Source organism: Amphiura filiformis, chromosome 8, assembly GCF_039555335.1.
Source record: "Amphiura filiformis chromosome 8, Afil_fr2py, whole genome shotgun sequence".
Taxonomy (NCBI): Eukaryota; Metazoa; Echinodermata; class Ophiuroidea; order Amphilepidida; family Amphiuridae; genus Amphiura; species Amphiura filiformis.
The window spans coordinates 37,524,246-37,542,039 of NC_092635.1; the positions used below are offsets into that span (position 1 = coordinate 37,524,246).

General features: G+C 37.6%; 1 protein-coding gene across 3 annotated transcripts in view; it reads right to left on the minus strand.

The window, feature by feature from the left end:
* Positions 1-17,794, minus strand: part of LOC140159000 (ras-GEF domain-containing family member 1B-like) — a 289,431-nt gene that overhangs the window by 246,319 nt on the left and 25,318 nt on the right. The window contains exons 4-6 of one of the 3 annotated variants that reach the window (XM_072182301.1): positions 17,379-17,489; positions 12,168-12,202; positions 11,029-11,116 (exon numbers count right to left, since the gene is read on the minus strand). In XM_072182301.1, the coding sequence (XP_072038402.1) occupies positions 11,029-11,116; positions 12,168-12,202; positions 17,379-17,489 (234 nt within the window). Of the gene's footprint in view, positions 1-6,685; positions 6,806-11,028; positions 11,117-12,167; positions 12,203-17,378; positions 17,490-17,794 lie in introns of those variants that run through there. The other 2 variants (XM_072182303.1, XM_072182306.1) reach the window with 2 other exon arrangements.

The window sequence follows — 17,794 nt, forward strand, 5'->3', positions numbered from 1 at the left end:
TGCTATTGGCATGATTGGTATAGGCGACTAATGTCTTTGGCATAATTAATTCTACCTGTTAAAAAGTTTCACTGGACTCAAGTGTATACAAATTGGGCAATTCCCACTTGGTCCAATCCCATTTGGTCCAATCCCACTTAGTCCAATCCCATTTGGTCCAAATCCCACTTTGTCCAGACCCAGTTAGTTAGGACATGGCCCTAGTGGTACATGGACCAAGTGCGACATGGCCCTAGTGGGACATGGATCAAGTGGAACATGGCCCTAGTGGGACATGGATCAAGTGGGACATGGCCCTAGTGGGAATGGACGAAGTGGAATTGGACCAAATGGGATTGGACCAAGTGGGAACTGGACAAAGTGGGAATGGACCAAGTGCCATTGGACCAAATGGGATTGGACGAAGTGAGACTGGACCAAATAGGATTGGACCAATTGGGAATAATCCTGTGATCAAATTCACAGATGCAGCTGGTCACAGCAAAGATACTCAAAGATCTTTGGTCACAGCAACACATCCAGTATGAACCCCAGTACTCTGCTGAACATGCTGAAGCCTTGTTAACTTTTTTGAAGGTCGAAGTTGAGTACTAAGTAAAATGTCCAACCAAGGAAGAAAGACCTACCCAGGAAAGAACTGAAGCAAATCTTAGCAAGCAGATGTCACTTGCTGATTGCATGGTGATATTAGCCACATCAATCTCTATCCGCTAATTACTTGTATCAGATTAGTGTAAGATGAGAAACAGAAGTATGTGGATATCCTAAAAAAAGAGCTTGATGGGGGCATCATACCCTATTATGAGCTGTTAATACACAAATTTCAGGAAATGCTGGAGGCGTATGCTTCGCATCTCCTGGACTCTAAAAAGGATTGGAATGACCGACCACACAACTTCTGCAAACCATCAATACACACAGGGCCGTTCCGACCATTAGGCCAGGTAAGGCGGTCGCCTAGGGCGGCAAATGCAGAGGGGCGCAAAAAAGGCGAACAAAAATAAAAACGGGAATGGAGAAAGAAAAGGGAAAAAAACAAGGGTGGATAAAAAGAAAAAATGGGAGGAAAAATAAAAAGGGGCGAAAAGAGAAACAGAAAACAGGGTGGAAAAGGAAAAGGGGGACCTGAGAAAAAGAAAAGAAACGGGGCAGAGAAAAGGAAAGAAAACACGGGGCGTAGAAAAAGAAAGAAGAAATAGCGCGGGTGGGCGGCAGGGAGAGGCTTTGCCTAGGGCGGCAAAATCCCTAGGAACTGCCCTGAATACACAGATGGTCAATACTTTGGACACAATGAAAGATGTAAAGGTGATCAATTTAGAAAAGGTGATCATGCATGGATCGGCTGAACAGTTGAAGGAAAAAGGAAGCAAGACCAAAGACATTGTAGATCGACCAATGTAAGGCAATTGTAGGGTGGCCTCTCCAAGAATAGTTATGTTCTTGCTGAAGATTGTCAACTGGGGCATCGCATCTCTGAATCGCATATAGAGCTAGCTGATCTTTGAGACAAATCACAGGCTTTCATGTCCACTGATCACACATGTTCAACTGACCTCGACTGTATCCTTCTGATATGGTTACAGGTCAACTGAATACTGCACAGAATAACTGGAAAATTTTAACTATAGATCCTGGAAAGAAGTTGGACCCAGAGAAGGTCATTTTACCCTTCCCAGAATCCTTTTCAACATGATGCATCACCCCGTTACATCAAATGACACTCCTGTTACTTTGTACAGGTTCCTTTTGTTTTCATGTTGAGAATATACTGGCTAAACATAGGTCGATAGTCAAGAAATAAACATATTTTGCAAGATCTGGATGTGCTCGGTTCACCGAGGTACTTTTTGACACTATCAACCCATTTTGCACTGGATACCAAATCTGTACAGAAAATTGAAATGGCAGAAATGCATTGTGGGAAGTGCAATATATCTTCTGTGAGTTTGACCTTAACCAAAGGAAATCTGCGCAGCACATGATTGTTCCTATTCAATTTGTGATGGTATTGTGTCTCACGCACATGACATACATACAGCATATTGATGATGTTAGTGTTGTCTAGTTTGTCTGTCAAGTGTACAATGAGATATGGGGCGATGAACTTACTGAATATTTTGAATGCAGACACAATTTCAGATTTCTCATACAAAATTCACTTTTGCACATTTTACCACCACATCAAACTGTGTAATAATACAAATTTCAATACTTATCTTGTCTGTACTCATCTAGATACATTTTCAGATAATTTAAAATCAAAATTACATCATGAACGTTTGTGAAATGTGTGTATGTATGTGAAGATTTGATTTTTAAACAATCAGGCATGTAACCAGGATTTTTAGTGGAGGTGCTGATTTTCCAAATGCAGACCTATATATATCCCCTCTGATTTTCTCACAAATTTCACAGAAAGTTCATGATTTTGGGATAATGTTTATTAAATATTTTGACTTGCCTGACCCAATAATGTTGCTATGGAGGGTGCACCTCCGGTACCTTCCCTCCAGACTGATAACAATGAATTCTATTTCACGAACACAGATCTTACGTTTCTGAGTTTCCATACACCCTACATGAACATGAAGCTTATTACTAGTCTCAAAATAGATCAAAACATTGCCAAGTGCTTCTACTTTATAAAATTCCCAAGGGTTGGTGCATCATACATGATGATAGTTTTTAGAAAAATCATCAAATCTGGCCCACATTGAAGCACTTTTACCAATTATAATATTTGCTCATCAATTACTGATCATTAGACCAGATTTACATGCAGACTCAATGGGCTATTCCAAAAAATAGATGCACACCCCCTAAAGAGGATTTCAGATTTCTGGACTTTTTGTCCAGTCATAATTGTTGGAAATCCAGATTTTGGATGTGTTCAAACATTTTGTGAAAGACAAAAAAAAATCCAGCAAAAATTAGTTCAAAATTATAAATCCTCTATTTGACACCTCTGAGAGGCTGATTTTGGACAATTCCGTGATTTTCCATTAAATTAATTGCATTTCCATGCCTTTTCCAGTAACCTGGGCAACTTCCAATTATTTTCAGAAAGCACACTTGGAAATCCAGACATTTCATTTATTTAAACTTTACACTTCTATACATGCTATAGGGGGTGTGCAATTATTTTCTGGAATAGCCCATTATCATGGGAGTTCTTATCAACAACATTATGATCTGGTTATTTATGAAATCAATGCGTCATGTGATAACAGGGTCTTCACATTTGAAATGAAAATCCTGCGGAATATGCCCTAGGTTTACAACTAACGCCTATTTTTACACCAAAAAGGTATAATTTTGGTAAAATTATGATCATCTTTGAAGATCTATGCCTCCAATGGGAAATGTTCAGTATCAGCTAGCTGTTCCCTTGGCGTATTGGGAAGCCTGCAAGACCATGCAGATCCAAGCACCACCAAGCACCAAATGAACAGCAACACTGCCAAGGAAACAGTATATAACTATGGGAGATGTATCAGGTTTTTGATGAAAAAAAATCAAGAGAAATAAATCTATTACCTATATAAAGAAAAGAATTCATAGTTCTAGTCCAAGGAAACAGCACATGCTGTGGACATTTTCAATACTGATGTTGTCGTGGCAACATTTTGTTTACTACTCGCTGCTCTGCAACGTGGTTGCCAGTTGGTTTCTTCTTCACAAGATCGTCAAATATGTGAGTTAGATTGTATTGCCCCTTGTCTCTGTTCATCGTGGTGTCCGATTTTCACTGCTTTTTTAATCCAGCAAATCTGAAGAAGAAACCAACTAGCAAGTGTTGCTGAACAACAAGTTGTAAACAGAAGGGCGTCACAACAACATTAGTGTTGAAAAAGAAATCGGACAGATTTCGAAATGTCCACAATAAGTGCTGTTTTAATTGGACTAGCTAGAACTATGAATTTCATCTTCATTTTCAATAACAGTCCTGATGAACATGTTCATAATAAATCTATTGTTTAGTAATATCACCCATGGCACTCTATCATTATCATGATGGCAATTCTGGAACTAAATGTGAACTTCATGTGGTTTTATATGATCATGCAGATATCCAATCACACACTACGGCAAGGGGAAATGTTTGATTTCTAGCGCCTAATAAAAGAATTATTTGCATAAATACAAAGATGCCCAAATGGCAATTGATTGTGAAATCATTGAATCCGATTGATTAAAAAACACCTTCCTTTGTAAATGGACTGCAGGATAGAAACAGCCAGTAAAAATTGTTATTTGATTGCAAATGGCATCATCTTTGTCTCTTTTTTATTATTTCCATTGCATGTCACATATGCTTTAAAAATCACAACAGCCACCCAATAAAAAGTGATTCACATTTTCCCCACAGCCAGCCAAGAAATGATACATCATTGGCTCATAACAAACCACAGATGTAATACAAGACAAAGACTCTTAAAGGTAAAAGTTCACCAGCCTGTTTAAGTGACAAACTTCTCACTTGTCATTTCAAATGACCAATTTGTAATCATAATATTAACATTTTGTATATGGATTATGCCTAAGGCATATTTTAGAATTCTTTCTACAAGCATATATGTATCAAAACAGGTTTTTTTTTGGATGAAAGATATGACGGGCAGACACCCTATCTTATAATAGTACATGTTTGTACAGCCGCCTGTATCAGTAAAAAAACCCACCCTCATTTAGAGCATAGGTATTTGAGGAAATCCTCAAATACCTATGCTTTCCTCAAATACCTATGCTTTCCTCAAATACCTGTTTAGAGCCATATTATACTTGTAGGTGGAATTCTACGGTCCCAGTCTACGGTATTTCCAGATTTATTTTCATTAATGTTTTAGGAGAGGGAGAGGCAGGAATAACTTCCTTCCTTTTTTTTATGATCATCATAATTGCATTATATTTCATTGGTGGTGCAGCCTGTTATCATGTTTTGTTAAGGATATTAATTTTTTTCTATCATTATAAAATTACCTTATGTCAGAAGGTTTTGAAATCTTAAAAGACTCATTCCCATTGGGATTAGGGTGCGCTGTCATACAGATTGACAAACAAATGAACAAATCCATCAAATAAACAAATTTTCTACTAAAAATTGACCTTACAAATTATTGACAGAAGTTTGACAAAATCCTGTGAGTAAAGCCTGGTGGATAGTCACGCAGAGGCAAATCGCCGCGATTTCTCGCCAACGTGTGCGACTTTTCGGCGAAAGTGTGCGACTTATCACGCTTTCAATTGCGAGAAAAAAAATTATAGGCTGGCGTTGCCAGTCTATTATGGTGACATATGTTGCCTAAATAATAGCGTCTTGTCCGTTTTATGCATTTTATAACAGTGTCATTTTCAGTATGAAGTAATAATGCATGATATATAGGATGGTATACCAGTGATTTTTGAAGGACAAGATTAAGATTTTCTTTCTCTCTCTCTCTCTCTCTCTCTTGTGCTTTGAATATTCACCGCCAAATAGATAGTCTCGAGTCTTGCACAATTATACTCCGGCGGAGTCAAGCGGTCAGGCTAAATAACCTAATAGGCCTATATTAAAATAATAATAATAATTATATAGTGGTTATGTTAGGCCCTAAGCTGCCCTATACCACTGAGGATCATGAAAGTAGCCTAGATCACTGCACATCACAGGCATGAGAATCTTCCTGCTTTTGCAGGTCCAAATTTCCGCACTTTCTTATAATTTCAGCCCGTTTTGGCCTTTTTAGCCTCATTTCACACACTTTTCAGGCTTTTTCAAACTGTTCAGGTTTTTCATGGCTGATCATTCTTATGCCTGACATCATGATGCACATACTGACTATTGAAAAAGATCAAAAGATCTATCTCTTCCCTGCATCCACTCCTTCGATTATTTAACAAGTAGCAATGGATTGTAAGGAATTCATTTTCTTTTGGACATCACGATTATCAATCCGATGTAAGATATAGAGATGAGGATATTGTTCCACTTTTAATTTGAAGCTGTTCAATTTGTTCGTCGGTCAAGTTCACCACGATGTCTGTGATTTCTTCATGCTTACTTTGGGGCAAGTCACGTGGGGAAATAACACGACCTGATTGGACAAGTACAGAAAATCGCCAGCTAAAATCGTTTCCAGTAGAAAAAATTCCTACTTGAACTTTTTCTATCGCAACTCTGTTGGCGGCAAAAATGGACTCGCTAGCGTTTTCCGCTGAACAAGTGCGATAAAGTCGCTGTTCGTCGGCGGGAAAAAAATCGCTGCGATTTGCCGCTGCGAGTAAAACGCTGTGACTATCCACCAGACTTAACAGTTTGAATATTGACGCAAAAAGTGATGAAAATGGAATAAAAACAATACTCTTCTACAGAGTGGTCAGGCTTGCTAAGCAGGGTCGGTCAGGATTTTTTTAATGTCTTTTTTCTGGAGGAGGCTTAAGTGATTGGATAGCAATGTTTGCACAGTATTTTTTTTTATGGGGGGCATAAGAACACATCAAATTGTATTCTGAATACCAGGAATGCCCTTCTGACATGTCTGATATCAAATAATTTTTTCATTTTTTGACATTTGCAATATATTACAAATTTTATGGCATATTATTAAAAGTTATTAGAATGTGCTTACACAAAGTAAATTATTCTTTGCATATTATTAAAGGCAACAAACTCAAAATCCACACAGAAGATTTACTGTCTTACCTTTATCTTCATGAGCTTAAAGAACCTTGATGGTTCTTTGTTTTCCTGCTTCTTGCTGCTGGATGGCTTAAATCCTATGCTCATAAATATGGCATGCGCTGTCATGATGAAACTTATTCAAAAGATATTTCCACTGCGGTAAATTTGACTTAAAATATGATCCAAGTCCAACTCCAAATAATTTTTCTCCATCCAATTACTTCCTCAAGTTCAATTGAGTCATTGATATAAGAATTCAACTAAATCGAAAGGCAAAATCCAATCAATTCCAAAGTAGCGTAGATTTCTAGTTTGACTGCAATCTCATCATTGGGTGAATTCAAACTAATCATACAAGAAACCCAACTAATCAATATCAAGTTCAAAATTTATTCCAAATAACTGCTGATTGATTCCCATGTGTCTTTATCAGAAGGCAATCTTGAGGCTATTATGTAAGAAACCCAGTTCATCAATGTTGAAGTTCACTATCTCATCAAACAAGCCTTTTCCTTCATAATCCAGATTTAAACCACTAGTCTGCCCACTCATATCCAATCCCCCATGTAGTCTGCCATTCATGGTATAGTGTCACACATCATAGTATCAGTCTTTTCCCTCTCTGCATGAAAGGTGCACTTCCCAGCAAATCCCCTCATTTCTAGGGGTCAAAACTTCCCTATATAAAAAATGGTTTGTGCCAATGAGTATACAGTTGGCATCTGATTGGTTAAAAGTATGGCTAGTCAGAGGATATTCTATAACTTGGCTTCATTGTGGGTGATGTAGTCTATTTACAGAAATACTATTTCATGCTAATACTTCAGTCCCAAGATTAAAGTAACTTAAACACCATCGTAATAGTGATTAACTTTGGAGGCATTATATTTTTATTTTTTAAATAAGGAAACATTAAGTTACAGTTCACTTTTTCATAATTTGCACATTCTCATATTTGCTTGGAGTGCATGAGAAGTATGCAAATTTATGGAGCGTGAACATTTGCATGTAGATGGTACTCCCGGATGGTACTATTGTGAGGTTTTAATAATAATGGTGACTTAAAGGCCTCAAGTTGTTTGTACTTGGAGTATCAACTATGCATGAGCAACTAATGGTCTATTTTATCTCATATAATTTCATTAAATTTTGATAGTTGCTTAATGGCTTGCCATGATTTTTGGGGTGTTAGAATTTCAAAATGTGGACCTTTTTCAAAAAAGAAATCAGCTTGATCTAACAGGCCATCTTTTATAGTCCCTAAAAATGGGACTTCTTGTTTTAACATTTTCACTGAAAGAGTGGACCCTAAATGTTAATTTTTCTTCCAAATTTGAACCTTTTTAATTTTTAATTTTATATGTTGTCCACTTACACATACCCCCTGACTAATAATAGCCTGAATCTGAGCAAATGTGGGCAACAGAAGGTAAGTCTCTTTTCAAAGTGTACTATAATGGTTCATGTCCAATGACTAATTACAACACATATAAGCAAGTAAACAATCAAGTCATTTCTAATCACATCGTTGAACAACCTGATGAAACACATGGCTGCAGATATTCATAGCAAGCACATGAAGGACCAGATCACCCTTCATAAAGACAGGAAAACCTGGACAATATTTCACATCCATATCTCAAAAGCAACATTCTGCAATCCTTTTGTCCATCTTCTAAGAGTCATTTAACATCCTTCCACTAATCAATTCAAGGATAAATATAGAAATACTGAAGCTGTGTTCACATTGTTGGACGTACGACCAACGGAAGGAACTTGGTCGGCGCAAGTTGCTAGAAGTAGTGGTAGGTGCTGCCAGGAGTAGTGGGAGTGTGAACGATGGTAGCGTAAGTTCCGCCAGGCATACGTCAAACAATTTATTCCTAACAAAAGTCAGGAGTAGCGAGCTAGGTATAATTTCAGCCAGGCGTATGTTGCAATGTGAGCGCTGCTATGCCTGGCACCGGTGCAAGTTTGACCCTTGTTTGGTCGGAACAATGTTAGTGTTAAGTTTTCACCGGGTGTAACTCAACTCAAAATGTGAACACGACTTGTATGTGCTAGAAACAAAAACAACACGTGTTTCATCATTTTGAAGTTGACTACAATCATGACTAAATCGCTGATTAATTTGGACAACATTCAAAACATTTATGCAAAGGTCACTTGTACTTATAAAGTGAGGGAGCATGCCAAATGTGTGCAAGCTGACAGTCATATGCTACTCCAGTTAAAATCCATACACCCCCTATGGAAGATGACCTAAATCTCTTACAAAGGGGTGAAGATTTCAAATGGAATCACCCATTCAGGTAACCCCATTTGAAATTCACACTCCCTTTGTGGGAGATCAAGGTCATGTCTTCTATAGGGGGTATATGGATTTCAACTGGAATAGTCCATTGTGTGTCTGCTTCATTGCCTATGAACTCTGGATGGAACAAGTGAACGGTTCAGACACAATAGGTGATACTCTGGGTGATACAAGTCTGCCTTGTGGTTTTATTATTAACGTGATAATTTAATACAAAGACATATCAAAATAAAAGATTTCCCAAATAAAAGATCAATAGTTTATTCATTAAAATAAAATATATATCAAAAATGAACTAAGCACCAAATTTTTAGACTTCAAAAGAAATTACTTGCAATATGTATTACAGACCTAACACAAGGCAGCCGTTTGATCACATTTTGCTCTCAACTCTACAAGTAAAATGAGATCAAGCAAGTGCTTACCTATTGTGCAATGTCAATTGTCATATTCTTCATATTGTGACATGATCAAATGAGTCATTTTATGTATTATCTATGAACAATATTTTTCTTTTATTGATGACTGTCATCATTTGTCCTAATATTTTGATACTTTCTAGCACTAATTTTCTTCATATTTTCATACTGAATCCTAAATTTTATTGCAACCATTGTTTTCCCATAAATACTGTGTGCAAAAGAATATCTGACACATCAACTTCACTTACTATGTCAAATTTACATATCAGCATTTACTTCAATAGAAATTTCTCCAAATTTGACATGTGACAGGTCCGCGCATACTGTATAAGTGGTTTTTTGTGCAATTTGTAGTGAGAGACACATTTTCGCAAATGTTATTTTCGCGATTGCCCAGTCCTCCCCATAGTTGTAATACATTATTGCATATATTCGCTGGTGTTATTTTCGCAGTTGGAGCTCTAATTGCAAAATTCGTGAAAATAAAACCCTCACGAAAATTTCCACTTATACAGTACTATTATTCGCTATAATGAAAGACAAAGATAAAGACAATTTATCGCATCTGACGTCATCTGTCAATCAAACTCGAGCACGGTTTGTTTACAAGTGATGTGATGATAACTTGCTGAACGCGGATTTATAACCGGGTGCCGTATTGTTAATTTTGCACCTTGAAACATGCAAACCATCTCAAAAGTTAGGTCTTTATAGTAGGAAACTTTCTTAACCGAAGGCACCATGTCCACAATGCCTAGAAAAGCTGCTTTTTGCCTTGTAAAAGTACGTAATTTTTCGCCATTTGCTGCTATTCCTTTTCTCCGATCAGCACCAGATAGATCGGTCTTCCTTTTACGTGCTGATTAACCTGTGTAAACCAATCAAGGATCGTAATTGACAGTGACATCAGACGCAATAAATTCTTTTTATCTCTCATTCTCTGTCTTTAATTATACCCCCAGTCTTTACTTGGTGAACATAAAGCCTGCCCTCACATGACAGATGTAACCAGACAGATTCACACAACTCCCATAATCTAGCTTATCTTGTATCCTCGATTTATCATATCATTTCAGAAAATAAGAAATCCCTTTCACCAGTTCACAGTTGTAGTGATAAAATCGAACTTATGTTGTGAACAGGGGCCACGCAGGATGTTTTAAAAAGTGTGGGTGCAGCAGGGGTGGATTATTTACCAGCCTAAGGGGACCTAACTAGATATCAGGATCACAAATGTTGAAATATGGCCGCTGAGCGGTCATCGCATCATGCACGTGTGATGCAGGGGGTGTCTGCGGGGATGTTCCCCAAGCTGTTGAACTTTTTACACTCTTATCAAGTCAAAAGGTCCGTTCATACTATGCCACAATTGCTTTGCGGTGTGGTGTGTTACTGCACCACATCGTACTGCAAAATACTGCATTGCAGTTTCGCAATAAATTTAAATACATTTTAACTTGGAAATGCGAAGAGTTGCGGCAAAAAGTAATTGATATATCGGCAACGCACCACAACGCAGAGCAATTTCGGCTTAGTATGAACGGACCTTAAGACTGTTTATACCAGTAGAATTTGCAGAAATGACATCACTGGCTCCTGGAAGGGAATACTGCAGCAACAAAACTTACCTTGAAGGCACGATGATGGCTCTTAAACATATAGAGGGCAGCTTCTCTGTATTCCTTTTCCAGCATGTCGTGCTGGAATTGAAACCGGCTGGAATGCAATTGATCAACATCATGAATAATTAATAGGTTATTATTACTTACACTTTTTATATACAAATATTTATGTCATTAAATGTTGTTTAGGCACTTCAATCATTTAAATTTGTAAAAATTTAACAGAATAGCCTTTGTACCAACTGAAATAACAATGGAATCTTTGCACACTTTCAGTATCTTGTTACATGCATGTTCCTTAGGCCTAAAAAAAAGATATGTATTACTCTATTCGACTGACCCTAAAATTAGACAAAAATAGGGTCGCATTTTTCCCATATTTTAATTTTCATTATTTGGTATAAAATACACAAAAATGTTGTAAAAATGTTTTTGAAATTTGACTGCACAACTCTCATTAAAAAACAAGCCTAAGAAACCCTTATTCATTGTTTTATGGTATTTTGTGGTGAACTTGTCCGGGGAACTTGTATTTCTTGATATTGTATTGCAAAAAAAAGTAAACCGACCCACCGACCCTGACTTTGGAGCTCTAAGAGCAATAGAATTTTTTTAGGCCTTATATAAACAGTACAAAATTATAATGGATTTCAGATTGATCACCTTTGAAACAACAACTAAAGTTATTTTCACAAGACAGAATTGTTTGAGGTTTCCAACCAAGGGGGACCTTTGTGCATATTCCTCTTGTCACGAAATTCATACAGTGACAAAATTCATACCGATACCGTAAAAACACGATAGTTAGCATATGTGCTTGCTATCGAGCGCTTTTGAAAACATGAAATTGTAACCAAAGTCTGGTGCTTTACCCAGGGCCGTAGCAAGGTTGAAAAATGTGGGGCGGCCATCACAAATGTGGGGCGGCCAAATTACAAATATATGCCCAAATTGAAATAAAGATATAAAGAAAAACATAACAAATTTCTCAAAAAGTGGGGCAGCCATGGCATCCCCGACCGCCCCGCTTGCTACGGCCCTGGCTTTACCAACTTAGCTAAGTTAATAAAAGTTTTCACCCAGGTGTGCAGCAACATAAAATCTTATTTACTGAATAATTTAATTTACATGTCTTCAATACTTACGCAAGAGTGGCTTTCTGGCGTTCATATTCCTTTTGCTGAAGAAAAAGAAGAAAAACATTAAAATGAGGTCTGAATAAAAAAAATCTACATGGAAATGTATTAATTTGAACAACAATAATGCAGCTGATATAAAGTCTGCACTATAAACCACTTGACATCATTGTTTATCAACAAAGCAAGGGACTGGTCTATCAATATGCTTGAACCAGGGATATGTTTGAATGAACCACTACACTGTTCAATGACTTTCTTGTACTATATACAATATGGTGGGCAATTTAAAATGCCTGTGCCCTGAGCAAACTACAATGTGTAGCACACTGCAGGGCAAAGAACAAGGAAATTTCCATAAGTCGCACCCATATTGCCGGGCAATGACATCACATGTCAAGTGGTCTATAGGCTAGCACATTGATGAACAGGCCCGTACCTTAATGTCCCCTTACACACCCATCTGGCAGCAGGTGCAGCTAACAATTTTAGATCAGTATGTATTGAAGCCAATAGATAATTAGCCAATTGCCCAGTGCCAGATAAGTTAAGGTACACCCTGTTGATGACAACAATAATCAAGTGCAAGGCTTGTGTGAGAACTTCACCATTCCCATACTTACCATACTCAAAATGGAAAATCATAAATACAATCAACAAAGGCACTTCCAGTGATACATAGCCTACAGATACACACAAATTGACCGAATAATGCATCCTTAGTGGTTGCTCCAGTTAAAACACTATACACACATCAACATTTCCCTTTGACTCAAATCAGAAAGGATGTCAGACACTTCTTGCCTGTTGCTTTTTGAGCAAATACATAGAGCATATGTGACATAAAAATTAAAGCGCCATTCAGTGATTTGCTTGATTAGAACACTATAAAATTCATCAAAATTTTAGAATTTAGAACTATACAGGGTGGATCAAAATTAAGTATATAGTTTGAAAAATGCCGCTAGTATAAAAAGTATGAGGTCTGTGGTCAAAATTCTTTAGTTGATAGCTTAATCAACATCTTGTCCTCCTATAGCTGAAAAATCACTGGCGTGTGACCAATAATAAGGATTTGGTGGCTACTTTTGTGAACCGTGTACAAAAAGTAGTTGCGCGAAGTCAATAAAAATCAAAACAACATACAAATTACAAGAAAAGTCTCACCACTTTCTTTACTGTTTACAGTTATTGACAGTTTTAGTTTTGGTCTTTCAAATGCCCACCATTCCTCTGTATGCAGATTTCGGCTCTTCTCAACATGGCGTTCACACCACGTCTAATGAGAGGTCTGTCCTGCCAGAGAATGTCAACTCGTGCAATTATGCGTCTCTGAAGTTCATCAAGGTCTGCAGGAGGACTTGTGAAAACATTTTATGCAAACTCTGCTTCATCGCCAATGATGAAATCTTCCAGGAAACGTAGGGGACGGGCAAGAAGCCACTGACAGAACACAGTGCGACGTTGGTGATCTGCTTGCTGAAGTTGATGTCTCCTTATCATCTGATAGGGATGAAATCGCAAGTTATAAACGAGTTATTCTGTTAAAGGTTGCAAATGGTATTCCAAGTCCATTTCGGCGGCAGCTAATTTGACCTCTTGCTTGCCCCGCCTGCAGAGTGTTACGGACTGTTAGGATATTAGCAGCATATCTTCCAGTACGGGGGCAACCACAATGTTCTCTGTTCAGATTATGACTCGTTCCAGTTATCTGATACTTCGCAACATTTTTGTAAATAGCGCCACGTGAAGGGGGCGTGCATTTGGGTACTGCTGACGGAATCTCCGAAGCAGTTCTGCTGGACTCTGGGTGCGATGGTACACTGCAACAAGGAAGGCCCTTTGCTCTGGCGTGTACTGTGGAGTATCCACTTTAATGTTGCTATTCTCCTTGTCAAGTCAAACCTAGCATATGTAAGGAGATAGTTGTCCAGATTTACCAAAAGTCACGGGTTATGTAATTCATACATGCACAGGATTGGAACCCTAAAAATGAGGACAAATGATCTGTACACCTGCATGTTTCTCTTGGCTGCACAACAATAACAAGCACCGGGCATTTAAATCCAATTGACTTCGCGCAACTGCTCTTTGTACTCAGCTCACAAAAGTAGCCACCAAATCCTTATTATTGGTCACACGCCAGTGATTTTTCAGCTGAAGGAGGACAAGATGTTGATTAAGTTATCAACTAGAGAATTTTGACCAAAGACCTCATACTTTTTAATCTAGCGGCATTTTTCAAACTGTATACTTAATTTTGATACACCCTGTAGTACAAGATTCTTATTACAGCTACCTGCACATATACACCATCACCAACGTACCTGACTGGTGCACACAAAGTACCTACATTATTAAGTACCAGCCAAGTACCTTCATGACGGTGTACCTGTGCCAGTGGCCCCAATAGGAATCTTGTAGTGTACTCGCATTATGCTGATGAAAGCCAGCATACTGTTCCCACTTCCCACCACTTTTCTGTACATTTCACTTCAGTTCTCCACTGTAATTTTAAGTTCTTCAGTTCCTCGGACACAGCCTGAGGATGCCAGTGGAGGAGCCCTGTGGAATATATGCTCTCTATATGTTCATAACTTAAGAAATACATTTCAATCAGAAAAGTAGGGGTGTGGCCCCCTTTGCAGATTCCTCTGTTTGAACACTGACAAACAGGAACATTTATGTAAGGAGTTATTTGCGACTTAATATTTGACGAAATATGCTTGTCTTATAACCCTACTATTACTAACATAGACTTATGCTAATTAATAAATGTTTGAGCAGGTAGGCCTGTTTTGCAGCAAAGTTCTGAATGGTGCTTTAATCAAACATTTCTCTCAAAACTTCTAAACACAACATTTCTTTACGAAACTCAACTCAGAAAGTGCAAAGATTTGTCAAGTAAAAGCTAGTAAAAACAGTGGGTAAGTAATGACTTCCATGTAAGAGACCTTAATGCTCTGCGTGCTAGCCATAGGCTTCAACATAAAAAGTCCAAATTTTGAGATATTTTCTCAAAATATCAAGAGCTATCTAAAGAACCACTGAACCAATACTAGGCTTGTTTGTACTCATTTCAATGCATTTTCATGCTGATTCCAAATATGGTAATGAAAATTTACATTTCGGAAATTTTTGAATTTTTAGAATTTTTTTGAAACATGTCGTCTGCAGTCGACACCCGCGCGAAGAGGGTTAACATCATGTTACAGATGTCTGTCTACCTGTCTAATGGAACAACAAACTTGTATTTAATCCCAACTTGTCATGAAATTGCTAGCCCTCTGTCGACTCATTCTCATGACATACGCACTTAACAGTTAAAGCCATATTGTAACATTTGCTGAGGATGCCCTCAATATCCCTTCAAAATTCTGTTTTTACACAATTCTAATGTACTTTAGTAAACTTACAGGCAAAAATCAAGACTTTAGGTGCTGTAGTTTTGACAAAATCCGAGATTTTGAATAAAACAACTGAATAAGACGTTTAATTATTACGTCCGAAATATTGGTTGAATGCCGCGACAGGATGTTCAAAACACTGTTCATACATGGCGGTGCAGGATCAAAAGGACCAATGTCAGTCACGTTTGATGGATTGGCGACATATATGCCCTGGTACAAAAATAGTGATTTACCTTATACTGCCTCATGCCAAAATTAAAAGAGGATTTTGTGATCCTAGCATCCTCTTTTTATGACATTTTTCAGTAGATATCCACAAAAAAAGCTTATTCCCAAAATTTCAGTTGCTTCCGATTTTGAGTTTGCGAGTTATGCATGATTATGTGTATTACACTGCTCCATAGGCCACTGTTGTAATTTCGTTCTGGTATACCAGAACAAAATTTAAATTTGAATTCAAATTTTTGGTACATAAACATTATGTAGCCAGAGGTTTCCAGTGGTATAAAAATCTCAAGAAAAGTGGGGGGGGGGGGATGAGGCTGTGGATCACGAAATGCCCTTTAATAAACAGGGACATATCTGACAGTGAAAACTAACTTGTGGGAAAGAAATACAATTCTATTTCTTATAGGTCAATTTAGGGTCATTAGTTCAAATCTGTCTCCAGAAGACAGGATACATGGAACAAGTATAAAGCAAATGAGTCAATCAATATCACTTCAACTGGGGATTTCTTTTGTGCTCATGCACGCATCATGTCTTCTGGCGGCAGATTTGAACTAATGACCTTTCGTGAAATCGTCCTATACGATGTTACAATATGACTTTAACAGCAAAGAAAATTATAGTCTTTACAACTGAAACAGGGGGGGGGGGCACTCATGTATAAAAGTTGTATGATCCATGTGAATTGACTTTCAAAAATGACCCTAAGCTAGGATGCTGAAAATATGTCAAACTAACCCTAAACGAGGATTTTACTCGAATAAAAACACCCTAAGTGAAGAATAAGTTTTGGGTAATTAAAAAAAACCCTACCCTAAGCGAGGATTGTCCTTAATAAAACACCCCTTCTTTTAGTAAAATGAGTGTTTTGAGACTCTAATCGCGGATCCGTGTGGATCCTCGTTTTGCTTTTCAAAACCAAATCCGTGTTTTCTTTCACGCGGGTGCTTACAAGTATCATTCTGAGTGCCCCCCGGACTGAAACGAGGAAAATATAAGCTAAAGAAACCAACTTAATTGACCAGCTATAGTTAACAAAGGATTGCCAGGATAAAATGCAATAAAAGAGTACAGATGCAGACGTGATAGTACAGCAAATATGACAGAGTGCAGCATGGATTCAGAAAATGAGAATGAAAATGGTTTAACCCCTGAGCACTACCTGCCGATCTAGCATTGCCTCTGATTGGTCAATTACATGATATCTTCACTTTAATCACCAATCAGCATGGAGCTTTACAAATAATTCACCCCAATTGTTTTGTGTGGTGAAATTATTCTAACAATGTTGCTGATTGGTCCATTTGATAATGAAAACTTCTTTTTGACCAATCGGCAGGTAGTTCTTATGGAGTTAATGAAAGAAATGAGTACCAGCAGGGATTAATTAAGCTGAATCTACACTTCAGTCGCTCGCGATGAGCAATCATTGCATGAACAAATAAACTTTTATTTGGTCTTTCCAGAGGCGACAACAAATGTTCCATTTATTGGTCGCTTATCCATATCTCAAACACACATCATCATCGATGAGGACTGCAGAATAAATTCAGCATATATGATGAAATATTTTCAATCTTACCACAAATTCTTCATTAGGTGAGAATTTTTTGCTAGCGCTAGCATCTTGAGTTGTGTTAGTGGTTGTGGTAGTTTGTTCAGTTACGGCATTTAATGAACCAGGACATGAATTCTACATGATGCATGTGTACATTTAATGAAATTGCAAAAAATTAAATGGTTAGTATGAAAAGAAAATGTAAACTGAATGTTAGCTTATTTCTTCAAACACACACTCATCCCACACACCCTCAAAGTCACTATGAATCAGTGAATATGAAGAAATTGCAATGTATTTGGGCATAATCAAGGCAAGTCATTGCATAGCATTTATCACACAAAAGTTTTTACTTTTTGAAACAGTGCCCTCTATTGATACTTAAGAGTATTAATAGAGGGCACTGTTTCAATATTCTTAGCATGAATAAACAGCTCTAA